This window comes from Phyllopteryx taeniolatus, chromosome 1 (genome assembly GCF_024500385.1).
Source record: "Phyllopteryx taeniolatus isolate TA_2022b chromosome 1, UOR_Ptae_1.2, whole genome shotgun sequence".
NCBI lineage: Eukaryota > Metazoa > Chordata > Actinopteri > Syngnathiformes > Syngnathidae > Phyllopteryx > Phyllopteryx taeniolatus.
The window spans coordinates 18,425,478-18,453,280 of NC_084502.1; the positions used below are offsets into that span (position 1 = coordinate 18,425,478).

At 42.8% G+C, this 27,803-nt stretch overlaps 1 protein-coding gene across 12 annotated transcripts in view; it reads right to left on the reverse strand.

Moving 5' to 3' along the window:
• The window catches only part of spega (striated muscle enriched protein kinase a), a 60,788-nt gene that overhangs the window by 32,144 nt on the left and 841 nt on the right, over positions 1 to 27,803 (reverse strand). For 4 of the 12 annotated variants that reach the window (XR_009789112.1, XR_009789111.1, XM_061777387.1 and 1 more), the window contains 5 exons: positions 27,071 to 27,580; positions 5,131 to 5,229; positions 2,215 to 2,365; positions 675 to 1,388; positions 264 to 586 (listed from right to left, as the gene is read on the reverse strand). Coding sequence is in view for 10 of the 12 variants with exons in the window: in XM_061777387.1 (XP_061633371.1) it covers positions 264 to 586; positions 675 to 1,388; positions 2,215 to 2,365; positions 5,131 to 5,229; positions 27,071 to 27,455 (1,672 nt within the window). In the remaining 2 variants the exon portion in view is untranslated. Of the gene's footprint in view, positions 1 to 263; positions 587 to 674; positions 1,389 to 2,214; positions 2,366 to 5,130; positions 5,230 to 5,667; positions 5,923 to 6,361; positions 7,412 to 8,706; positions 9,064 to 16,600; positions 16,738 to 27,070; positions 27,581 to 27,803 lie in introns of those variants that run through there. The other 8 variants (XM_061777411.1, XM_061777434.1, XM_061777425.1 and 5 more) reach the window with 8 other exon arrangements.

Consider the following 27,803-nt stretch of genomic DNA (forward strand, 5'->3'; position numbering starts at 1 on the left):
GCTCTAGCAGGCCTGTCACTAAAGTCAGATAATGTAGGTCCGGTGCGCTCATGTACAGTACCTCAATCTCCTCTTTTAATCACTTCTATTTTTACCTTTACCTTCTTTAACCAATTGTTCTTCAAATTACTTTCTTGTATTTAGATCTGGCTTCAAATATTGGCATATACACGGACATTTAAAATAATGATGATAATAATAATCAAGGATAGAAAAATAATCTTAACTCACACCAGTGGTCACAAAGTAGACATTTACAGTACCTTCTGCAGAGCCACTATTCTCTTCATTCATCTGCATTTGGACTGGATCACCTTCATTCTTTATGGTTTCATCCTCCACCAGGATGGCAGGAATGGCCACTTTCTCTGCCTTCCTCCTCTTTAGAAGAGGGCTGATGGAAGGTGTTGGTGACGGGGTGAGCCTAGGAGGCTTGTTTGAATACTGTGACTCGGATTCCCTCACTGTGACCGGTGACACACTTTTCCCCTTGGGACTGGGGGATCTGTCCTTTTCCTTGCTTAAGGGAGATTGGTGTTCTGGTGAGGTGATAAGCAGAGTGTTTGGAGAGTTCTGTGTGGTTTTCCTGCATTCAAACACAAAAAGGATAGAGTCATTTTATAGTTTAAGCCTTCCCTTAACACATTCCTCAGTAGTGATTATTCCCTCCAAACCTGGTGAGTCTGGTCTTTGTGGCTGTTGGCAATGGTTTCCCTGGCAACTGGTGAACTAGTGCTGTCTCCATGGTAACTCTAATATTCCCAGTTCTTCCTTGTGATGAGTAATGCTCTGGGTTTATCTTTGGGCTCAGCTTATCTTTTTCAGGAACTTTACTCAAGGTTTTCAGCTTCTCCAGCTTTTTAACCACTTGAGGGGCAATTGGCTCTAACTTGCCTGTCAACAGCTGCTCAGTCGAATATGCCTTTCTCATGCCTGCGCTGCCAACAAGCTTTTTGAGCCTTTCCAGTTCTTCACTGAACTTGTTCTGGTAGCCCTGAACCCGCTGTGAGTAACTCATCTTGTCCTCCAAAGAGGAGGCTCGTTGCTTGAAGGCTGCTCGCTTTTGTTTGGCGTCATTGCTCTTTCCATAGTAATTCAACTCTGAAATGGATCCAACTGCTGGTAGATCCACACTAGCTCTTCGCTCCTCAAAAGCATTGACCTTATCAGAGCACTTGGGCCCTGCATGAGCCAGTTTGGTCACCAATGTGTCATTAACGTCTGATGCCTGCTCTGTCTCAGGCTGAAAAAAATGATCTAGAGGTCTATGTTTATCCTGGCCTTGATTTGGGGCTTTGGGGTGGTTTGTGCATAAGATGGGAGGTTGCTGAGGAGATCTTGAGGGTGCAGAGGGCAGACCCTCACGTGGTTCGTCATCATTCTGAATCCTGGAGGGATGAGGGTTCAAAGGAAATGAGGCTTGAAGTTAGAGCTCCTGTAGATTTGCCAGAAGCTTTGGAAGGAAGAAATGTCTGTCTGTGTCATTTTTTTGTCATAATATGCAGTTTTCATCTCCAGGACATATAACAAATAAGTGCAAATGACACAGAAATAAAATTATAAGTAGCCACATGTAGGATGTTGTAGGAACCTGTCAGAAATTTAATCTAAATTAAGTGAAGGAAAAAAAGTTCTTCCAATTTGCCAGTCGCAACGGCGAATAAAAAATAAAGCCATGCCTCAAGGGGAAACCCATGAGTCACTATTAGAAATGTGTGTTCATGCTAGTATTAACTTGCCCAAGGCCAGCATCCCACGCATGCCAGTGCAAGTGTAAAAAGTGTTCATCCAAAGGTGAGACTCACAAAAACGTGCAGCAGGTACACTCACAGTGCAATAAAAGATGTCAGTGCCTTTGTAACATGTAAGAGTTAGATGGACTCACAGCAACACCAAGTCAAAGGAAAGTGTGGCACCAAAACAGTCGATGAAACAAAATAATCCACAGTAACTGCTAACGTGGAGCGTCTTGGCTCGAGCGTCTTTTTAAATTTGTGTTGCAGATAGTTCGGACTCCTCTATAAGGGCATGGAGAATGTTCTCCCCCGGTAGAGGCTGAACATGCTGCCGTAGTAGTCGCTGCCGACAGAAACACTTTCCTCTGACCCCTGAACAGGCCGCGCCAGGTTAGCGTGAGACGCCCGGATCAGCGGCTCGACACCCAGGTGACGGACAGGCAGGGGGCCCTCCGCAGGACCACTGCCAAGAGCTTGCCTGGATGTGTTTGTGGGGTCCATGTTTGGCCCTGGGGGACGAGAGCCCAGCGCCCTGAGCTCCCGTTCTACGATGGGGTCATAGGAGCCTGGAAGGGGAGCTCGGTGATCAGAGCCATCAGGGTTACAGTCCATCATCCGATCCCCCTCACCTAAAGGAACCCAGAGAGGATGTGATTATCACATGAATGTTGGATATGCATTTAATAAATAATGGCCATCATTTTCACAAACTTATTGTTGGGTATTATGCTGTGTGAACCAAGTCTGTTTCAAGGCCCGTTTTGAGGCTGACCTTTAGAATTGCGATCAATTTCAAGTTTTGTCGGGCGTTGTTTGGTTATGCACTGTCCTCTGGATCCATACCCTAGTGGATTATGATTGATTAATGGAATTATTGGATCATCCTCTACTGCTACTGCTTTTGAATATTAATTTCATTTCACTCTTGATTCATGGTCACTCCGAGATGTTATGTGAGTGTTTTGTATTTTGTCTTTTAAACAAACACCTTTTGCATTCATATTGCTGTGGAAGTCACTGCAAGCTACTCCTTGAAGAGAACAAATGATGGATCACCTCCTCCCACCCTCATTGCGTACTCTCTTTTTATTCTTCCAGTTCAGTTCCTCTTGGGGACATGTGGGGTGTAGGTACGCCAACGCAGAAGCTCAGAAAGCTCCAACACAGAGTGCAAGTGAGGGAAGTGTCCTTGTGGTGGAGGAGGAGGAGAAGGGCGTCAATGCTGTATTTGGGATCTAAATTCAGACATGCTGTTACCGCGTTTGGAGGACTGGAAAAGCAGGCAGTTTCAATTCAATCTTACATTGAGTGATTTACTTTAATTATTAGCGTCTGCACATCTAAATTCTGCTCAATGAACAAATGTCTTTGCTACATGCTGTTAAAGTTTGGAGTCAATGTCCTGTCTAAAACTGGGGCAGTGTGTGACATGTTGGGAGAAGGAGAACAGCCGTCGGTGACAGCTATTGATCAAAAGAATGTTAATTATTACTATATTATATACTATATATATATACAACAGTTTTGGCAGTGCAGTTTCACTCACAGGTACAGTAACTACAGTCCTATTACATATTTTTTCATGGCATGACTTTTTCTTTATTCAGTGTATGAAATGAATCAAATAACATTTTTACTCTCAAGATGCCCTTCTGACTTTTTATGTGTACAGCATGTCAGTGTTCAATACCAGTCATGCTGACATCTCATCATCTGTCTCTCTCTCTCTCTCAATATATATTTATACACAATATACAATATGCAACCCCAATTCCAATAAAGTTGGGACGTTGTGTTAAACATAAATAAAAACAATACAATGATTTGCAAATCATGTTCGACCTATATTTAATTGAATACACTACAAAGACAAGATATTTAATGTTCAAACTGATAAACTTTATTGTTTTTAGCAAATAATCAATAACTTGGCATTTTATGGCTGCAACACATTCCAAAAAAGCTGGGACAGGGTCATGTTTACCACTGCGTTACATCACCTTTTCATTTATCGACATTCAATAAACGTTTGGGAACTGAGGACACTAATTGTTGAAGCTTTGTAGGTGGAATTCTTTCCCATTCTTGCTTGATGCACAGCTTTAGCTGTTCAACAGTCCGGGGTCTCCGTTGTCGTATTTTACTCTTCATAATACGCCACACATTTTCAATGGGAGACAGGTCTGGACTGCAGGCAGTCCAGTCTAGTACCTGCACTCTTTTACTATGAAGCCACGCTGTTGTAACACGTGCAGAATGTGGTTTGGCATTGACTTGCTGAAATAAGCAGGGGTGTCCATGAAAAGACGTTGCTTGGATGGCAGCATATGTTTCTCCAAAACCAGTATGTACCTTTCAGCATTAATGGTGCCTTCACATATGTGTAAATTACCAATGTCATTGGCACTAACATAGACCCATACCACCACAGATGCTGGCTTTTGAACTTTGCGTCCATAACAGTCCGGATGGTTCTTTTCCTCTTTGGCCTGGAGGACACGACATCCACAATTTCCAAAAACAATTTGAAATGTGCACCCGTAGGATCACAGAACACCTTTCCACTTTGCATCAGTCCATCTTAGATGAGCTCGGGCCCAGAGACGCCGGCGGCGTTTCTGGTTGTTATTGATAAATGGCTTTTGCTTTGCATAGTAGAGTTTCAAGTTGCACATACGTATGTAGCGCCGAACTGTATTTACTGACATTTCTGTTCCTGAGCCCATGTGGTGATATCCACATTGATGTCGGTTTTTGATGCAGTGCCGCCTGAGGGATCGAAGGGCACGGCCGTGCATTCAATGTTGGTTTTCGGCCTTGCCGCTTACATGCAGTGATTTCTCCAGATTCTCTGAACCTTTTAATGATATTATGGACCGTAGATTATGAAATCCCTAAATTCCTTGCAAGTGTACATTGAGGAACATTCTTCCTTAAACTCTTCGTCTTTTTTCTCACACACTTGTTCACGAAGAGATTAACCTCGGCCCATCTTTGCTTGGGAATGACTGAGCAATTCTGGAAGCTCCTTTTATACCCAATCATGGCACCCACCTGTTCCCAATTAGCCTGTTCACCTGTGGGATGTTCCAAACAGGTGTTTAATGAGCATTCCTCAACTTTCTCAGTCTATTTTGCCACCTGTGTTGCAGCCATAAAATTCCAAGTTAATGATTATTTGCTAAAAACAATAAAGTTTATCAGTTTGAACGGTAAATATCTTGTCTTTGTAGTGTATTCAATTAAATATAGGTTGAACATGATTTGCAAATCATTGTATTCTGTTTTTATTTCCGTTTATCACAACGTCCCAACTTCATTGGAATTGGGGTTATACTTCATACACACACACACACACACGCACACACACATGCACACACACATGCATAAATACCTAAGGATCCTCCCCGGGCGGTCTTGTCTTGGTGTCTCCCCAGCCCTCCTTTGGGTTCCATCTGGGGCTCAGTGGTCTCATCCTCTGTGGTCTCAGAGTCTGGAATTAAATTAAGAAAAATACATAAATAATGAGAGAGACGCGCGGAGGAGGTGGAGGAAGAAGACTTTACTACTTTACTACTTTAATGGGTTAAAGCCAGGGTGTTACAAGAATCCAGCTGAGCCTATTGCATGAGGAGCGGAACATATAGATCCATGCATCTGCTTGCCTCATTTTTTTAAAAACACAATCACTTTAGCCCACCAGCTAAACAAAAACAAAAACAAAACTGGGAAGCACGTGAGCTGTGGGAGTGTGGAAAGTCCAAACATTATGTGAAGGAAACCACAACCAAATGACATGAAAGATAACATCGAACGATAGATGCCAGCCACCTGAAACCGCATGTGGGTAAAATCACATCTCCATGGCAATGATATTAAACCTCGAAGGATAAAAAAGAAGTAAACAATGCATCAAAAGAGGAAGGTTTACCGTAGCTTTGCTTTCTGCAGGAGCGGAAAACTTCGCTTCCGTAGTGGCAGCAAGAGAGGGCAGACGGGAGAGCACTGTTACTATGGAAACCAGCATCCCTCTCACCCACACGACCAATCCTCTTCGTACCCATTTGAGGTTTAAAATCACCGGTTGGCCTGACACATATGTTTACTGGTCAGAGCGCTCAGCTGCAGCTCATTGCGTTGCGCACCATCAAGCCAGATCCTGATTAGATAATTCCAGCACCACGGCCTAATGGTAGGAAAGCCGTTGCAACAACAACAATAAGCATTAAAGTAATGACTGCGTCTGGTTTCTTTTTTTCAAGTTGTAGCTAAATTTAGCTGCATTAAATTAGGTTTAAAAAAAACATTTTGACAATGAAATCATGTGGCCTAATCATGATTTGGAGTGAAACAAGAGAAACTGAACAACAATCAGCACACAATATCCCAAAAAGGCCCAACACTGTTCACATGAGGGTTTTATGCAGAGGCTAAATTGCAAATGTATTGCATTGTGGGGGTGGATGTACACTTGTACGACCCACTCTTGTTGATGGCCACTTGAAGGCAGACACGGACGTTGTCCAGAAGCGAAGAGTCATTACCGGGATGATGCTACAGTTGGTAGACAAATTTGGAATACGCTGAAGAATAGAATTTGAGAAAAGCTCATAATGACAACACACCATGCGTAAATCTGCCAAATGTCCTTGTGGAATGGCCGTTTCTCTGCAATAAGACAGAGAACAAGTGTTATTCAGAAGTGACAAACATTCTGTTGCTTGTTCACAAAATGCTATAAACTGCAATGTTACCTTTAAGATAACATGGCTTTGACCATTTCTTAATGTTTGTAAACAAAGGCGCCAGGATACTTCCAGGTGGCAGAAAAGTGATTGACTACGCCAGAAGTGAAAATTATGACAAAAATGTTTTGTTTTGTTTTGGCTTGTGCCACCAAATGTACCCCAAAAGGTTTACATTTTTATCGATTGTCCTACAAAAAATAACCTAAACATTAATCTAGCAGAACCTGTAGCAGAACCTGTAGCCTGCCATTTTTGTGCCTTTGGCATTCACTTCCATTGGAAAAATGCCCATTTTATTACTAATTTGAGGTATTTTGGATCAGAGTTCCACTGCACATATTTTTAACCAACTTACCTATTAAAATGTCTCCCTCAGAAGCAAATTACCACACGTAAGCTCTTATTTTTGACTGACAATTCATACATTCAAACTATGACGGTAGAGTAGAAAGCTAAAATCATCATTCAAGCCATTTTACCGTGTTTTCCCTGCCTAGTTCAAATGACATAGAACAGCTTTTTTACTTGTGGTTCCGTCAAAGATTGCTAAACCTTTGCTACCTGGAAGTTCATGTGACATCTTGGTGAAATGTCTCATAAGCAGAGTACTCCACACACTTACATACAGTATATGTTTCATGCTCATCTGTTCCCTATATACACTAACCAGCCTCAATATTCAATGCAGATGGGCAATCTAAGAATCCAATGATGAATTAATGATGCCTTCACAGATGCTCGCTATTGAACTTTGCGCTGATAACTGATTTTCCTCTGTGGCCTGATTTTCCTCTTTGGCCTGGAGGACAGGACGTCTATGATTTCACAAAAACAATTTGAAATGTGGAGTCCTCATACCACAGCACACTTTTCCACTTTGTTGTTTGTGTCAGTTGTTTGTGAAGGCCAGATTTTCAACCTTTTGAATCACTTCCATTCATCCATCCATCCATCCATTTACTGAGCGGCTTCTCCTCACTAGGGTCGCGGGCGTGCTGGAGCCTATCCCAGCTGTCATCGGGCAGGAGGCGGGGTACACCCTGAACTGGTTGCCAGCCAATCGCAGGGCACATAGAAACAAACAACCATTCACACTCACAGTCATGCCTACGGGCAATTTAGAGTCTCCAATTAATGCATGTTTTTGGGATGTGGGAGGAAACCGGAGTGCCCGGAGAAAACCCACGCAGGCACGGGGAGAACATGCAAACTCCACACAGGCGGGGCCAGGGATTGAACCCGGGTCCTCAGAACTGTGAGACTGACGCTCTAACCAGTCGTCCACCGTGCTGCCACTTCCATTCAGTAATAACATAATGTACCTTTCAACACTGTCATTTCCAAACAAAGTAAAATAACAGATTTACTAATATATCTTAAGAGGCTAAATTTCTGAACTATACAAACGGAAATGATTAGAAACAGTCGTAAAATAAGCGAGGAGAGTTGGGTTTTAGTGTGTGTGTGCCTGTGTGTGTGTGTGTGTGTGTGTGTGTATGAAAGAGCAGGCCACAATCTGTCAATCAGAACCATGTAGAGCGGCCAATCATGACTCACTGGAATGGATGGAAAGTAACAAAAGTACTCCTACACCCCCACGCCCTCCCCAAAAATTAAATGACTCATTTTACTCTCGATTCCCACTCCACATTTTCTTGGTGCTCCCATTGGCTGTGTTTGTGTGTGTGTGGCAACTGTTGCCTGGCTGGTTGTCATGATCATCTGGAAGCAGGTGCATCTGTGTTTCTGGAACCAGAACCCTACCGTAGCAAAGAATAGAATAGCAAAGAGACTTGAATCAACACAGCATCCTGGCTGTGCCGTGAGCGGACGGCGCCATAGAGTGTAGCCTACTGACACACTTTTTGCCTCTTATAGGAATGCCTTGTTATTTAGTATGTCACAACTGCCATAGCAATATCCATAATATGCTGGCTCAGAGCACATCTGAAATTAATTGTTGCCTTATTGGTTATTTTCGTTGCAATGACCATACGTGCACCAATTGTTAAAGTGAGACAAGACAATGAAACCTAGATACACTTCTGCATGCAATACTTCTTATCTGATATGAATCCACAAGGTATGCCACTGATAAACTCATTTGTGTCTCCTTATTAGGTGAAGGGTGTGGCAAGACATTCAAAAAGGGAAAAAAAACATTATAATAATCTCACCAACATCATTGTAACAAGTAAAATATTCTGTTCATTTTGACTTACTTGAAACCTCTTCTTTGACCAGATTTTCTTCATCCTGCTTCCTGTCTGATGGACAAGATTACCTGTAGCATCCACACGCTTGCACAAAGATGGAGCACCAAGGGTGTGGCACAGAACGTGAAACACACAAAAAAAGGATTCAGCTTTGTTTATGCTTCCGTGTGGCGTCGAGGCAATGGTGAGGAGGGAGCCAGAGGGAGAAGGAAGAAGCCAGAGGGAGCCTGACTCAGGCGTCTTTGTGTTTGAGCGTATCCGACCGCCGATGTGAGCAGCATCCTGCTCTGACTCCGCACCCTCCCCACCTCTAAGCGTTGGCGAGTGCAGAAACGCGAGAGGCTGAGGCGTGCAAGCAGATGGAGCACGTTGGAGGAGGGAAGATAAGAAACAAAACCGCTGGCTTCAGAGCAGGCAGAGAACGCAAAAGGGGGGTGGGAAAAAGAGGAAGGGGCAGTGAGTGACTGATGACGGACGAGCAATTGATAGAGATGACAGCATGAAAGGATAGAATGGGCAAAACACAAAAGAAAGTGGAAGGTCAAGAGAAACGGGTCACAAATGGAAAATGTCAGGAATGTAATTTACTCTGTCCTTGTTTTATTTGCAGGCCACCTTGTAGCACATTGGATATTTTCTTGTCTGTTAGGATAAAAAATGTTTTATTTCTCAACCAAAAATTCAGGAGAATGTTTATAAACGCAATTCCTCAATCCTTCCCTCTCTTCATCGTCATTCCTGCTCTCGTCTTCCGCCACTTTCCACTTTATCTTTCTTTAACACCTACCCTGCGTCCCTTCCACTCTGGTACCTTAACTTAAATACCCTGTAAAGTGAATTCAGAGATTTCTTTCTTAATACATTATACATGTTTGAAGAGTCACTGATGGTGTAGTGGTACACTCGCCTGACTTTGGTGCAGGCAGCATGGGTTCAGTTCCCACTCAGTGACGGTGTGAATGTGAGTGCGAATGGTTGTCCGTGTCTATATGTGCCCTGCGACTGACTGGCGACCAGTTCAGGGTGTAGTCCGCCTTTCGCCCGAAGTCAGCTGGGATAGGCTCCAGTGTCCCGCGACACTAACCAGGATAAGCGGTGTTGAAAATGGATGGATGGATGGACATGTTTGAAGATTACTGAAAACATGCAAAGACTTAAGTCTATGTAGTACTCAATTGTGGAGCTATAGATTTACCTTATTTTCACGACCATAAGGCGCACTTAAAAGTCTTAAATTTTCTCCAAAATGGACGGGGGGCCTTATAATGTGGCGCCCCTTATGTGTGCACCGAGTTCCAAAAACTGTAAATGTTGTTGTGTGACTTTAATGAGCGCTCCGCTTGACTGACTGGGAGCATTTCCTGCCGACACGCTGCTTATATAGAGGAAGGCGGACGTGACTGCGGACAGCATGCGGACATAAAGGGGAAAGGGTGCGCGTGACAGAGGAGGCTAAAGACACGCCCCCAGTAGGTATATAGTTCCGGTATGTGCATCGGTTTGGCTAAGGACCCCCGAAAATGGCACCTACGAAGAGACACGCTTACGAAGCACAGTTTAAACTGCAAGCTATTAGTTATGCGGAGTAACATGGGAATCGAGCAGCCGCGAGAGAATTCAAGATCAACGAATCCATGGTTCGCAAGCGGAGGAAGCAGGAAAACGAGCTTCACCAAGTCAAGAAGACGAAGCTGAGTTTCCGCGGAAACAAGGCAAGGTGGCCCGAGCTGGAAGACCAACTCGAGCAATGGATTAATGAGCAAAGAACAGCCGGGAGAAGCGTCTCTACAGTCACCATTCGAATGATTGCAATAACTCAGAGCTTGCCATCATTCCGCCGCTCCTTTATTGCAGGGTGGTGAGGTATGTTGCTGTTTACAGCAATATACAAACACAATCAATTCATGAGATTTACTCTCGTTTTGAATTCGGAGTTACTCAACCAATGTGGTAATTTCTCAACTATTCATGACCAACAACATGATTGTGTCTCTTAAAAAGCTTCTAGTCTAGATGAATGCTGTGATGCTGAGAGAGGCCTTGGATTTTACCTTGACTTCTCCACCCTTCTCCCCGTTCAGTCTCATCCTCCATCTATCAGCGCTGGGAGGTGGTGGAGAGCGCAGCAATCGATGCGAGTGCTTTATGACTGATACAGGGTACACCCCCAAGAAACAGCTCAAATGCTCCCAAATCAATACATCCGTCATCACACCAACTCTTCGGGCAATAAGAGGCAATAAGAGGCTTAATCCAGCCACATTTTGGATATTATATCTCCTGGTAAGGTATCACAAGAAAAAACGTGTTACTACAGACAAAAGACAGGACAAGCACTTTGAGAGAAATGCGACGTACAATTTAATAAAAACTTACATGCAAGGAGTTGTTCAAATACAACCAGGCTGGCGGCTAGTGACTAACTATTTTTCTAAGTGCAGTCATACACAAATATGAACAGGCCGTTATCTTCCGCCTTGACGTAACTGGCACCACAAATAACATTTTGTCTGTTATTGTGCTTCTATAATATCACAGAGTGAGAGAAGGAGGCAGGAGCAAGGTGAGACAAACTAGAGTAGAGTTCATATGATGTTATAACTAATAGAATAGAATAAAAACATTTTATAAGTGCAAAGAAATAATTTTCTAACATAGGGCCTAAAAGCTACAAACTCTCGTACAACTTGGAGTTAAAGATGGAAACACTCCTTGCGGGTGAAATTTTCATTTTTTTTTTCTAAATACATTAAATATGTTTGAATGTAAATTCTGAAAACGTGCCAAGACTGACAACAATTTAGTACTGAATTGTATTTCACCATCTCAATTGTCTGGATATTTTTGGGCGGCGCTGAAACGGGGACACGCTGATGCAAGCAGGGAGCAGCATGAGTCGCCCGTCCCCCACTATATAATTACTTGTGCCCTTACTCCATGCAGTGGCCATTCGACATAATTGCCACTTCCTTATTCATAATAACTTGGCTCGGTTCTACCACTACAGCGTGCAGTTAGCCATCAAACTATGCCTACAACTCAAGAAAAAAATATCTTCCTTGAAGTGTAATGTGTTTTGTGTTATTAGGGCTACAGTTTCTCTGCTGTGGTGTGCCCTGAAGCGCGAGGTATAGTGAAGCAACGCCGAAAGGCATGGCTCTGCAGCCCCACGCCAGCCCATCAGCGGCAACAGTAATTGGAGGTCCGGCACAATGACGTTAGGGCCATCAGCCTCACAGTTGCCAACTGCAAAATCGCAGGGTGAAAAAGAAAAAAAAAACATCCAGGGGGACCGCTGTCTATTGCACTGCTGTGGCCGCTTATGGTGCACCCTTCGTTGGCCACAGCAGCGTGATGCACGGCCCGGTGGATTTAAACGGACGCAGAGGAGGGAAAATTGTCCCAGCGCGGCTGCTGGTCATTACTCCGGGGCTCAGAGGTTGCCTTGCCACCACAGAGTGCTTCCTTGCGGCCCATGGGATTGTGTGCAGTGTGCATCGCTGGGAGTTCTCTCACTCGACTTAGGAGCCAAGGCCCTCATTTATGCAAGAGTGCGTAGAACAGGTTGACAATTTCGTTCGTAGACTGAAACTTGTATGCGTTTAAGTACCAAAAAATCTGTATTTATCAATCGTGCGGGCAGCTGTCGCATGCACACTAGTAAGTAATGAGTGTTGATCAATCCCACCTGTTCCAAACTGCCACAGTCTCGCACATTTGGCATCATTTGCTTTAGCAAACACTTCCAAATGACCATATACTGTATGGTGGCAGGAATCCCTTTAAGAATTTGGAAATTGACTTCCCTCTCCGAAAAAGAGGGCAGAGAAAATTAATATCTCCATGAGACCGACATTGATTGAGGAATTTCTCTGAGAAGTGGAAACAAACCAGAAAATACTGTTTGGAACAATTAATGCAGGCGTTACCAACAAAAGTAAACAATTATGTGGGATTGTAGGAGAATTTAACCGCTGCTGTTAATTCTATCGATCAGAGAAAAGAGCACTCTCTAAAATAAAAATAAATGGTTGGACATCAAACTCAATGCCAAAAATGTGTCACAGCCCACAGATGAGAATTACCTTTAATTAGCTGGAGGAGGCGGCACGGTGGACGACAGGTTAGAGCGTCTGCCTCACAGTTCTGAGGACAGGGGTTCAATCCCCGGCCCCGCCTGTTTGGAGTTTGCATGTTCTCACCGTGCCTGCGTGGGTTTTCTCCGGGCACTCCGGTTTCCCCCCACGTCCCAAAAACATGCATGGTAGGTTAACTGACAACTCTAAATTGCCCGTAAGTGTGAATGTGAGTGTTTGTTTGTATGTGCCCTGCGATTGGCTGGCAACCAGTTTAGGGTGTACCCCGCCTCCTCCCCAATGATAGCTGGGATAGGCTCCAGCACGCCCGCGACCCTAGTGAGGAGAAGTGGCTCAGAAAATGGATGGATGGATAGCTGGAGGAGGTCAAGCAATTATGGATACCAGTATTGTTAATGGGGACAGCTCGCTATACGTGCAGTAAGGCATCCTCAACCAGCTCCCATGAAGGCGCACATGCATCCATGGCGTTATTCTGTACAATGAATGAATCGTGCGTTCTTCCATACGATGTGGATTGCAGATTATTTGTGCATTGAAGGAATAAAATCCTTTCCTGTTCACGTAGCTACAATCGTTGTGTGATGGTGCTTTGTGCAATCTATTACTCCAACTATATTTGAGAGACCGTTGTTTATTTTCGGTTTGTTGGTGATGTCTGTATGGCAACTAGATGTGGCCAGGGAAATAATTGCGCATCGGGATGATTCGGCTTAGTGTCGATTGCGAAATGCCGCATTTGTCTCCAATCTCCCGCTAAAATGTCCCAGGGGTCACAAATGCCGTGGGGACAACAGGAGCGCTTTCGTGACTCTCTTAGTACATTCTATTTGTAGTTTCACTGTTCGACCACAAGGTTTTGTGCGTGCGCATGGTCAGACCTGTGTGTAAATTTAGGCACTTACCCACTCATACGTCCAACTTGATAAATCCTATACTTTGCGTGGGAATGTTCGTATGCACTTCTGGGTGTATGCATGCTTAATATAAGCCATGTGTTTGATTGACAGCTGAAAGTTCCAAGGTGCTGAGTTTTCAGAGCATTCAACGACACGCCCACAGCGTCTGGAAGCTGAAAAAATGTCTCAAATCTTGATCTGATTTCACATACTTTGTGATTTCTTTTTTCTTAGTGGGTCTTTAAAATAAGAAGACTTCACGGAAGGCCAATCAATTATGTGACAGATAACCGTTTTCCCTGACGGACGATGTGCAGGCACTTCATCAGCACCGTGTCTGATTCACCTCCTGCTGCTGTGACAATCACAAGACCTGTTCGTGCACCACCATGTGACCAAGAACAAGACCGAACTGGACAATGGCAAACCAATTAAAGTTAGCAACTGAGTCTTCCACACTTGGCCACTCGCTGCAAATGAGAAACTGCGACCTCTTGTGTTATCAGGAAACAATAGTTTTAGGCAGAAAAATTAACCAAAAATAACATGGCCATATTCTCAAGGAAAGAGTGGATTTCCCTGGCCACTGTAGCTTTATTCTAATAATTCAAAGAGAGGAAATGGGCCAATATGATGGAGAGAGTATGGATATTTGAACAGCTGTTTGCAATGATAGCACCATTAATGGACAACACTCATGCATTGTGACAGACACTCTCCACACTGTACTTTTTAGCCACAGTAACATGAAATTATAAATATAGTTATACATTCATCCATGCATTTTTTTGTACTGCTTATCCTCAGTAGTGTCGCGTGTGTGCTGGAGCCTATCCCAGCTGACTCTGGCCGAGAGGCGGGATACACCCTGAACTGGTCGCCAGCCAATCGCAGTAGTTAAGTATTACTGAAAAACACAATTTATGAAAAGTTCAAACACAAAACCCGACAAGTGCCATTCACACAAATGTAGAGCCAAGTCTACTAGCAGACTGTCTATGATGGCATCATTTCAAGTTGCATTTCCTCACCCTGCAAAACCAAACAACTACTATGTAAAACTGGTCGAAAATACAGGTTATATTGCAGAAACTGACATGTCCATTTTACTACAAGTACTACCACTGAAGCCAATCACAAGCCCATACGTATTTATGTCACCACAAATTTGTCACTCTTCATGCAGCTGAAACTTTGATTGTCCTTGAAAGTGAGTGTAAATATTTACTGCATAAACTTCATTGGTACAGCTTAGCGGCTGCCAACTTTGTACCCAGAAACTTCCTCTTTCTGTGGAAGATCATGTTGTACAACATGCCATTTTCGATTGGTCATTACACCTGTAATGTTGTGACGCCGTTCACCTTCAGATCACAGCAAAACTAGTTGCTGATGGTCGGCTACTCCTGAAAACTAGTTGCAGGACCCTACACATTGCACGACAGTTCAGTCACATTCGGTCTTAAACCTCCCATTGCAGCAGAATGGTGAAGACAAGACAAATGTATTTATATAGCGCATTTCATACACAAGGTAAGTGTTAAAAAAAAATTATGTACAGAAAAGTAAAAAAGAAAGCTCAAAAGCATTTGAAATCAAAGAGACTAAAATTACAAAAAAACAGTACAGTGTTAAGCAATTTGCAATGCTCTGGCTGAGCACCAGGCTGAGGCTGAGGAATACATACTTAATGATCTGACCTTTGTGTTCAGCATCTTGGGGTCACTTGAAATCAATGGAGAGCTGCTTTGCCACAGGACATTAGCAATATTCAGCTAAAAAAAATTATTGAAAGCTTGCACCAAGCTTAGATATGATATTTGACTGCAGTAACCACAAGTGACCCAGACTACACACTATTCAAATGTTGCAGTCTGAGATAGAATACTAATTCCGTCAATTCTGAAGAAAATTGGCAGAGTAAAAATAAGACTGGATCCAGCAACAAGGAACATAAAAAAACAGTTAACCTTGTGTAAGGCATTATTCTTATGTCACCTGATTCTGTTCGCACAAAGTAGACTGAGGAGATTCATTTCAGCAGTGGCATGTCAATTTGTCACGTGGCAAGCCACCCGATCCGACCATCTAATCCTGACTAAATCCCAGCGGGTCCCCTGTGAACCACCGGAGAACAGGACACAAAGCGAGTGACAGACAGAAGGAACGCCACCCACAGATGTTGCCTCAGCTGCCTCGTCACAAGAGGGAATCTAATTAATGGCACAGTAATCCACTTGAATGTAACATTTAGAGACTGCGAAGCGGCAAGAAGGCCAGATCACACAAGCGAACTGGGGTGGTCAGAAACAAATTCTTAGAATACAGTCTATCAGAGGTTTCAAACCCAAGGCTCACAGACCAGATCCAGAACCTTAATGTTATTTTATGTGGTCCACAAAAGCTCTGCTTGACCTCTGTTCAAAACTAGTCATAAAAGGACAACAAACAAATCCAGGGTAAATTATTTAATGTGATGAGGCGATTATACAGATTTCCACACAGAACATATTGGGGACAAGATGTGTAACTGCCTCAATTTCTAACCACAAGCTTAGCCAGTAAACAAATACAGTGCCACTCAGTTTCTGGCTAGCAGACGTCATGGCTTGCCATAGGTTTAAAAAAAAAAAAAAACTTAAAATCAAGGTACGTAGAGAACTGTGATTTTTTGGCAAACTGTTGCACCCCAAGTGATTATAAATTTATGTAGTTTCACTGTAACAACTGGCCCCCTGAGGGCAAGCATTACTACAATGTGGCTTGCAATGAAATAAAGGTTGACACCCCTGCATTATATAATTTATACACATTGCTCATTTGTAGACCTAAATGAGGAGTTCCACTGAATATTTGGCATGAGAGCTTTGGCCAAATACAGAACAGGACCCAACAACAACTTACCTTGGTGCTTTTTGCTCCTTGGTCCACTGGTACAGTCCCTCACACTCTTCAATGCCTTGCGAGCATCAAGCAGTTCCCTCCTTAGCATGCCCCCCACCAACACACACACACACATACAGTGAAGCCCACCAGAACTTCTCCTGTGAGTCCACAGTGATCAGAATGCTCCCCACCTCCTCAGCCCATGACCTGTTTTCCTCCTGTGTTCTCCTTGTCTACCCCAACTTCAAGCTGTCTGCAGTTACATTGGACTTTCCCTCTGCACCCCCAATAGAACACAGAACCAACCCCCTCCGACCCCAGAAAGTGTTTAGATACACTGCGACCTCTGCCGTCCTCTGATGGCTCGTTCTGTTTTGACCCAGGGCAGTGAGGGCTCTGAAACTCTAGCACACATACAGTATGGCAGCTATCTTGTGAAACAAGATTATAGCCATAGCTGGCTCATGCCTGTCCTGAATTCATCCCTTTGTTGTGCCAGGTAAAAATACTTAATTACTGTAATTTCCTGCTGGCTCTGCTGCTCACATAACATCCCTAAGTATAATGCGAACTTTGTGTTAGTGAAAACGAGGACAATGTTACACATGTGGGCGTACTTACAGAAATGGTTTTCATACATTGGAGTGAAAAACTCTTCCGACTGGAAGTAATGCATTTATAAAAGTGACAGAGTGAAGTATTGGCATTCAAAAATTCCCGAGCCTAGTAGGTTAAATGAATTGATATTAATACAGTGAAGTCAAGTTCTTTTGGTTATAATGTTTAGGCATATGGTTAACATGATGGCCAGGCTAACATGCTAGCTAACTTCACTCATAAGCCAACATGAAGATCTGTAACTATTGTAGTCCTACTAACGACTGGGTTTGTAAATTAAAATATTTAACCACTCACTTAAAATAGACTTCATTCACTTACTTTTAACAAATTTGCGAAATACTTAAACTATTAACTAACTCCATTTACTATCAGAAAATTATTTTTGATGCTGAAATACAGCAAATATCAGATTCCTTGACAATTTTAATCAAGAAATATTCTACAAGATGACTAGCTTCTTACTCAAGTGTTGCTTTCATGTACTTTATACAAGAGATGTTATAGTTGGCTCATACCTTTGTTGAATAACCCCCTTAGTTATAGCGCTATCGAGGATTTCCCCTGACGCAACCCTCTGTTCTTCACCGTTTCCATGCGGTTTATGACATATTAAAAAAAAAAAAACTTATATAGAAGCTCTGTTAGAGAGAGGGAATTCCACACAAAAAAACTACATAAAGTAACAGATCACCCCCAGATGATGTGGATGAAGGTGCAGATAAAGGAATTGGTTTTCACCATTTGAGTAACTACAGTACCACAATGGCACCGCTCGTCTTTTGGTCATGTTCCGTCTACCAAGAAGTAACCCCAGGTAACGACCAAAAAGATGAAAATGCAACACAAATACAATGTCCCAGTATATATTTTTTTCAGTTTTGGTACCTGTAAACACCTCAAGGCTGTGCTAAAGCAACACAATTTTACGTGGCCAAAGGCTTTTGTTACAGGTACAGTAAGTGCTCTATGTTGGTTATACATTTATTCTTCCTGTTCACCTATCCTCTCACGCTTTCTGACGTTTAACCCAACGGGCGAGGCAGATAGTCTCCATACACTGCGTTTGTCTTTGTTCAAAGTTTCCTTCAGTTAAAGAAGGCATTTTGTGCATTTTGTGCAATTTATAAAAGCTCGCAGTGTCTTAATAAAAGGTCTCTGACATTCTTCGGTCAAAATACACAAAGGTAAAGAATTATAGTACACTTAACATATATTTATAACGCTGTTTGGGGTAGTTCTCTCTCGTGCAAATGAGCCCGGTTTCACCCCACTCCCTTCTTGTATCAGGACAGTGGCATTTCTTTACCATGATGACCGGGGGCGAAACAAGGCTGTTGTCGAACTAAACTTAAGTCTCAAGAGAAAAGCAACGCTTGTCAATTCATATGTGGAAGTCTTCACTAGACATTCAAGTATGTGCTGGTTATCAAAAACTGACTGAATAAACTGATAACATTTTTATTTAACGCTAATCTCTGCTATCACTGCAGTTCTACCTTTTAACTTTGACATGATAGTGCTTCCTTGTAGTCTGGCGTCCGGATCATTGCTTGGAAACTTAACCACCAAGTTGTGGCTGGAGAAACTGCATGGGGGTGTTTATTATGTAAAGCAAATACAGTGCTTCATTCATGGACATATATTTCAAGAGACCGACAAAAGATTTACGTGGTTGTTTAAGTTTTCACTTGTAGGCACCCCAGAGACCCACCTATTTTTGTATATTAGTAATTAAAAAGTAAATTTTCCATAATATGCTTGCAGTAAAGGGTACATTTTTTGTGGCCAAAGTGTTTGCTCACATGAGGTTTTTTTTTAGGTCTATTAATATATAAGAAACAATGAGCATGATCCTAAGTCTACTCACTATATGAAGTAAGACAACTCTTGTTGTGATTTGGCACTTTATAAATTAAACTGATTGAAATATGACCCGCTCTATCTGACCTCACATGATGGGCCAGAAGGTGGTGCACTTCAGACAGCCGGGCAGCATATGACACCACGTGTGACGTCAGAATGTACAGATAAACCCCATCCAACTATGGGAAGCCCTCTTAACATTTACCAGCTAGACTGGATATGTGTTGCAGATATCTCTACAATTCAGTTTTGCCAGGTCAAAAAGAACATTTGAGATATCCATAACTCCATTTTTAGGATCCACAGTTATCATTTCAGGTACTTTATCTGCAACGTCATTTCACCGAGGATAAATGACATCACTTTCGCCGTTCATGTTTATGGGGTTTGTTATTACTGATACTGCTATGTGATATCTTCGACGGAATTGTGGATATTTCTAACTCCGTTTTGAGATACAGTATCTACAATTTGACTGACTATTCATAATTCCACCAACGGTGAGGTATGCCGTCAAGCTGAAGAAGGAGTCCTGTCGGGCCTTTTTGGCCTGTGGGACTCCTGAGACAGCTGATGGGTACCGGCTGGCCAAGCGGAATGCAGCTTTGGTGGTCGCTGAAGCAAAAACCTGGGCGTGGGAGGAGTTCGGTGAGGCCATGGAGAAAGACTTCCGGACGGCTTTGAGGAAATTCTGGTCCACCATCCGGCATCTCGGGAGGGGGAAGCAGTGCACCATCAACACTGTGTATAGTGAGGATGGGGCGCTGCTGACCTTGACTCGGGACGTTGTGAGCCGGTGGGGAGAATACCTCCTCAATTCCACCGACACGCCTTCCCATGAGGAAGCAGAGTCTGGGTTCTCTGAGGCGGGGTCTCCTATCTCTGGGGTTGAGGTCACCGAGGTGGTTAAAAAGCTCCTCGGTGGCAAAGCCCCGGGGGTGGATGAGCTCCTAAAGACTCTAGATGTTGTAGGGCTGTCCTGGTTGACACGCCTGTGCAACATCACGTGGACATCGGGGACAGTCCCTCTGGATTGGCAGACTGGGGTGGTGGTCCCCCTTTTTAAGAAGGGGGACCGGAGGGTGGGTTTCAACTACAGGGGGATCACACTCCTCAGCCTCCCTGGTAAGGTCTATTCAGGGGTGCTGGAGAGGAGGGTCCCTCGGGAAGTCGAATCTCAGATTCAGGAGGAGAAGTGTGGTTTTCGTCCTGGCCGTGGAACAGTGGACCAGCTCTATACCCTCGGCAGGGTCCTTGAGGGTGCATGGGAGTTCACCCAACCAGTCTACATGTGTCTCCAATATTACTGGCTCCAGGACAGGCGCCGCTGCACTATGATTAGCGCGTGTATATTTGTGTACATTGATACAAACATTCACTCACCACGTGGCAAGTAGCGCTCGCTCTGAGATTCACTCGCCAAATGGATAATTTTGTTGCATTTGGCAACTGATGAATGTTAATTTCAGACCCTGGTTGCATGTGTCTTTAAATCAGTTTTGACTAGGCACAACTGAATTACAGATATATCTGGCTTCCATTATGACGATCCACAATTCTGTACGATATACCCTGAATGAAAATTTCAACTATTCTAAATGCAAGTATGACTAGTTACAAAGATGTTGATATCTACATTAATTTCAGATAGTCAAACTTACCTTTTAAATGTTGAATCCTCTTCCCATATACATCCCGTGCTTAAGATCAGAGGTAGCAACAGTACTTTATTTGAGTACTGTACTCAAGTAAATACTCATCCAACTTCTTAAGTAAAGGTAAAGATTTTAAATTAAATGTACCGGTATGTGCAAGAACAAATTACACCCCAATTCCAATGAAGTTGGGATTGAATGAAGTTGTGTTAAACCTAAATAAAAACAGAATCCATCCATTTTCTGAGCCGCTTCTCCTCACTCGGGTCGCGGGCGTGCTGGAGCCTATCCCAGCTGTCATCGGGCAGGAGGCGGGGTACACCATGAACTGGTTGCCAGCCAATCACAGGGCACATAGAAACAAACAACCATTCGCTCTCACAGTCATGCCTACGGGCAATTTAGAGTCTCCAATTAATGCATGTTTTTGGGATGTGGGAGGAAACCGGAGTGCCCGGAGAAAACCCACGCAGGCACGGGGAGAACATGCAAACTACACACAGGCGGGGCCGAGGATTGAACCCGCGTTCTCAGAACTGTGAGGCTGATGCGCTAACCAGTCGGCCACCGTGCCGCCAAACAGAATACAATGATTTGCAAATCATGTTCAACCTACATTTAATTGAATACACTACAAAGACAAGATATTTAATGTTCAAACTGATAATCTTTATTGTTTTTAGCAAATAATCATTAGCTTAGAATTTTATGGCTGCAACACATTCCAAAAAAGCTGGGACAGGGTCATGTGTACCACTTTTAACAACATTCAATAAACTGTTCGACTATTTTCTCATGCACTTGTTCACAAAAAGGTGAACCTCGCCCCATCTTTGCTTGTGAATGACTGAGCAATTCAGGGAAGCTCCTTTTATACCCAATCATGGCATCCACCTGTTCCCAATTAGCCCGTTCACCTGTGGGATGTTCCAAACAGGTGTTTGATAAGCATTCCTCAACTTTCTGTCTTTTTTGCCACCTGTCCCAGCTTTTTTGGAACGTATTGCAGCCATAAAATTCTAAGCTAATGATTATTTGCTAAAAACAATAAAGATTGTCAGTTTGAACATTAAATATCTTGTCTTTGTAGTGTATTAAATTAATTGTAGGTTGAACATGATTTGCAAATCATTGTATTCTGTTTTTATTTATGTTTAACACAACGTCCCAACTTCATTTGAATTGGGGTTGTTGTTATTGTCAATTATATACAATACCTGTTTTCAGAACGGTTTTTGGTTATTGGCTGGCTAGCATGGGCTCAGACTTTTATGCTAATCAAACAACATGTTCCCATAGCTTTGCTAAATTGCAAACGGATGAACAATAAATGTAAGCTAAATTATTAAACTGAAAATACACCTGATCTGTATGTGTTTTTTCAGATTAGACTGATAATTTTTGAAAGCTGGTGATTTTTAGACTGGTGCAAAACACAAGGTACAAAAATCGTTGTTGGTGTTGTAATGGACACGACATTAAAGATGACACCCAGCAACCCCCAATCTTGTGCTGTTCCGCATACCTGCCTCAGCTGCCCCGCTGAGCCAGTCTGCGTACACACGACATCGAAGGAAAGCCTGATCCACTTATCAAAGGAGAAGCACGGGAGATTTAACTTCGCACACGAATGCTAAATGAATTACCAGCCAGTCCGAAGGATCTCATCAAGGCTGAGACACGGTTTTTCACTCGGACGCTAAGTTAATTAACTTTCACCCCCAGCCAGCCTGAAGAGTCTCACCAACAAAGACTTATTTTTTTGGGACACTGGCTTGATGAACAAGAAGGTGAGAAACACGTTGTTTGGTGGCTGACCAGGAACTAATCACAATCTTCACGGGAATTTAAATGTGGCCTGATATTTTAAGAACTTTGTATGAACACTTCCAGTGTACCATCACAACCGTGCCATTAGTGATTGTATTTCTGCATATTTGAATGTCTGATGTCAAATCTGTTTGTCAACTGAACCAGAGGAGATGTTTCTCCCCACACAACACAAATGCCACATTGCAAATATTACAGTGTTTCTCAAAAACCACATACAATTGAAACATTCATTACAGGGGTTAAAGAGGACGTGCGCATGACAATGCAAGGCTGGAAACTGGTTTCGTCAGCTTAGATCCAATAATTAATATTTTATACCACTGGTTTTAGACCACAAAATAATCCTAGGATGGAAAAGTAATATTAAGAGGCGGTCTATCTCCCCTTTTTTCCCGCTGGACCGGACCGGCCAAACATTCGGGAGCTCGACCAGCCTGTCTAAATTGTGTTCCACCCACGTAAATCCAATTTGCAGTCTACTAAAAGTACAGTTTAGTGAATATTTGGCTTTAAATTAAGGAGAAAGGGAACCCTTAGCTGTATGCATTGTCATTTCATCCTCAATTCTACCCTCACATCACAAGTCAGTATCCTTTGCCAATGTTCGTCTGTCCTTTGTTTTGCTTTTCCCTGCATTGTTTCCCTGTAGAGTCCCATTCATAAAATTTTCAATAAAAATTCACTACATGTATGATTTGTGTGTGTTTGAGTTCGACCACAGACCTTTGGTTATCGAGAAATCTTATCTAATTCCTGGAGCAACCTTCAGATTACAAGACATAGAGGTTTTCGTCACTTTGTTCTGAAGTTTTACACATCTTAAAAGCCGTGGTGCCACTTTTCGAGATAAAATCATTTGATTTTAACGCTGAAACTTAAAATCACGCCTAACCGGAAGTAACGCAGGCGTCGCTTCCGGCTTATTCTTTTCTCCTAAATTAATTTCGTTTTTATCCAAGCCAATATACGCTACAGTGTTAAAAACATCAAACTATTATTTGAAATAAGGCCATGGATACGGAATATCTTGCTTTTCCAAATCTATTTTATCATAAGTCTCATATGTACGCCTTTTTCACTCATGTTGTCATGCGGAGGTTCAAAAAAGTTACAAGCCTATTTTGACAAACTAAGGAGTAGAAAGTACAAATACCTTTTTTCAAATATAGGGAGTAAAAGCAAAACGTCAGCAGCGAAATAAATAAAGTAAGTTGCAAATATTTAAGTTACTTCTCACCACTGTTTAAGATTCAAAGCCCACAACCTGGCTGGTCTGCTCCAAAAGCACCCATTAAAAATTCACCACACACACAGCAGGCTGATATGCAAATGTACATTGAGAGGCCCTTCGCCTTGCTCTCATGCCGCTGAATGTGATTGAGTGTGACAGCATCACTTCTTGACCGCGGTGGTGCTATAATTATCTATGATGTCTGCTGGTGCAATCGGACACGTATGTACACATCAGAGCTCTGAGCTCCCCCAAGTCAGTGAGGCACATACCGTGCTGGAAATAACTACGCAGAGTGGAGGGCCGTTAGATAAATGTTAGCTATATCGGGGAACCCAAAATGTAGGACTTGGATAAAACATAATGATTGTGGGTTTTTTTTGCTGTTTTTTTTTACTGAATTACTTTTTCAAAACTGATGTAACATTCAAATATTGTCATCAAGGATCTCAACATGGAATACTGTGCTTTCCAGCTAACCAAAAAACAAACTGTGAGCAGGGTGCTTATGCACAGGATCATTTATCTCTCACATGCTTGTGATTTCTCACCAACTAATTTTGGTGATGCAACTCAACCATAGCTGCACTGGGACAAGCACAAAAAACACGACAGACTCACTCCTTGATGCTTTCATTGTCCAGGTTAGAGAAACTCTCTGAAAATGTGTAAATACGATAGATAGATAGATAGATAGATAGATAGATAGATAGATAGATAGATAGATAGATAGATAGATAGATAGATAGATAGATAGATAGATAGTTAGATAGAGTGGGTACGGAAAGTATTCAGACCCCCTTAAATGTTTCACTCTTTGTTATATTGCATCCATTTGCTTAAATCATTTAAGTTCCTTTTTTTCCTCATTAATGTACACACAACACCCCATATTGACAGAAAAAAATGGAATTGTTGACATTTTTGCAGATTTTTTAAAAAAAGAAAAACTGAAATATCACACAGCCATAAGTATTCAGACCCTTTGCTGTGACACTCCTATATTTAACTCAGGTGCTGTCCATTTATTCTGATCATCCTTGAGATTGGTCTACACCTTCATTGGAATCCAGCTGTGTTTGATTATACTGATTGGACTTTATTAGGAACGTCACACATCTGTCTATATAAGACCTTACAGCTCAAAGTGCATGTCAGAGCAAATGAGAATCATGAGGTCAAAGGAACTGCCTGAAGAGCTCAGAGACAGAATTGTGTGTGGCAAGGCACAGATCTGGCCAAGGTTACAAAAAAAATTTCTGCTCCACTTAAGGTTCCTAAGAGCACAGTGGCCTCCATGATCCTTAAATGGAAGACGTTTGGGACGACCAGAACTCTTCCTAGAGCTGGCCTTGCGGCCAAACTGACCAATCAGGAGAGAAATGCCTTGGTGAGAGAGGTAAAGAATAACCCAAAGATCACTGTGGCTGAGCTCCAGAGATGCAGTCGAGAGATGGGAGCAAGTTCTAAAACGTCAACCATCACTGCAGCCGTCCACCAGTCGGGGCTTTATGGCAGAGTGGCCCGACGGAAGCTTCTCCTTAGTGCAAGACACATGAAAGCCCGCATGGTGTTTGCTAAAAAAAACACCTGAAGGACTCCAAGATGGTGAGAAATAAGACTCTGGTCTGATAAGACCAAGATAGAACCTTTTGGCCTTAATTCTAAGCAGTATGTGTGGAGAAAACCAGGCACTGCTCATCAACTGTCCAATACAATCCCAACAGTGAAGCATGGTGGTGGCAGCATCACGCTGTGCTGTGTTTTTCAGCTGCAGTGACAGGACGACTGGTTGCAATCGAAGGAAAGATGAATGCGGCCAAGTACAGGGATATCCTGGATGAAAACCTTCTCCAGAGTGCTCAGGACCTCCGACTGGGCCGAAGGTTCACCTTCCAAAAAGCCAATGACCCGAAGCACACAGCTAAAATACCGAAGGAGTGGCTTCAGAACAACTCCGTGACTGTTCTTGAATGGCCCAGCCAGAGCCCTGACTTAAACCCAATTGAGCCTCTCTGGAGAGACCTGAAAATGACTGTCCACCAATGTTCACCATCCGACCTGACAGAACTGAAGAGGATCTACAAGGTGGAATGGCAGAGGATCCCCAAATCCAGGTGTGAAAAACATCATCATTGCCAAAAAGACTCATGGCTGGTTAAGCTCAAAAGGGTGCTTCTACTAAATACTGAGCAAAGGGTCTGAATACTTATAGCTGTGTGATATTTCAGTTTTTCCTTTTTAATAAATCTGCAAAAATTTCATAAATTCCATTTTTTTTCTGTCAATATAGGGTGATGTGTGTACATTAATGAGGAAAAAATGAACTTAAATGATTTTACCAAATGGCTGCAATATAACAAAGCGTGAAAAATTTAAGGGGGTCTGAATACTTTCCGTACCCACTGTAGATAGATAGATAGATAGATAGATAGATAGATAGATAGATAGATAGATAGATAGATAGATCAAATATTTGGGGGGGGGGGTTAAAAAATAACCAAGTAAAATTATGTGGTTGCATAAGTGTCCACATCTAAATCGGATGTGGCTGTTCAGAATTAACCAATGACATTCCAACTCATTAAATGGGACACATGCCACCATTTAAAGTGCCTCTGACTTCTGATTTCAGATGTAGGCTTTTTATGATAGATTGTTTTTCTTCAAAACAGAAGCCTAAAGGGTGCTGTGCTAACTTTGACTGGTATTCGGAACTGTTCATAATTCCTTGCACTTGGTCTAAGGCCCCAGGGTCCAGCTGAAGAAAAAGTAACCTTAACGCATGACGCTGCCACCACCATGCTTCACTGTAGGTATGGTGTGCTTTTGTTTTGTGTTTGCGGCAAACAAAATTTTGGAATCAGCCAAAACGTTCAGCGTTGGTTTCATCGGACCATAACACATATTGTTATGGTTCATTGAAACCAAGATTGAACTTTTCAGCCTTAATTCCAGCATATGCTTATACTGTATTGGGTGGCTGAAGGGTCAGTGGTTCAACTTTGACTGTTTGCTGTTAAAGAGTCCTTGGGCAAGACATTGAACCCTAAATTGCCTCCAGGTCAGCATTGTAAATGAGAAAAGGTTCTCAAATTGCCTTAGCTGGTTAAACAAAGAAATAATAATAAATTATAGATAGTTCTTTTTTTTTAGTTGTCACCACTATAAAAAGAAACAACACAAAGCAAATTTGGCATGCCAAAACAATAATAATGTTAAAGATCTTAAATGTGGGAAAAAGGGGTATGATGACCAGTGTTAAAGAAAAAAAGAGGTTTTTACCTTCTCCAAGATCCATAATGGCGAGGAAGGCGCTGCAGCTGGCCTCCCCCAGCTTATTGGCAGCCACACAGGTGTACAAGCCAGCGTCCCCCGTACGGCAGTCCCGGATCCATAACCCTCCTGGATCTTGGGCTTCTGTGGGAGGCAGGAGTGTGTCGTTGTGGTACCAGGTGAGCGACGGTCTTGGAAAACCTGCCACTGACACCCTCAGGCGGATATCACAGCCCGTTCCTACCGCAGCCTTGCGGAGTTTCCGAACAAAAACTGGAGGCTTGGGCTCCTGGTCGAGGACAACCTGGTCTTTCAACCTGGTAACTTTGGCCCTGTTGGGAGCGCTGTTCAGACTGAGACTGGATGCTGCATCTTCAGCCATCTTGAATTCCATATAAACTCTGTATCAGGCTGAACTTTATATCAGGATGGCACTTGTTGCAGGCCTTATGCCAAATAATACTTCAGCTCCCACACCTTGGGACTCACAGGGCACACCGATGATGACCCAGCAAGAGACTGAAACACATACAGGATAGTATGACCTCACTATAAGGTTCTCTTTATAAGCGGGCCGCTCTGCCGCCATCTTGGTTACATCAGTATGTATCAGCCTCATATTTAAATGAGCAGTGTTCTGAACTTTCAAGGTCAAGTACAAGCACTTTCAAGATTAATTTTTAAACTTACAGCTGGAGCAAATTGCACATTTTCATAGGGTAATGTGTGTGTGTGTGTGTGT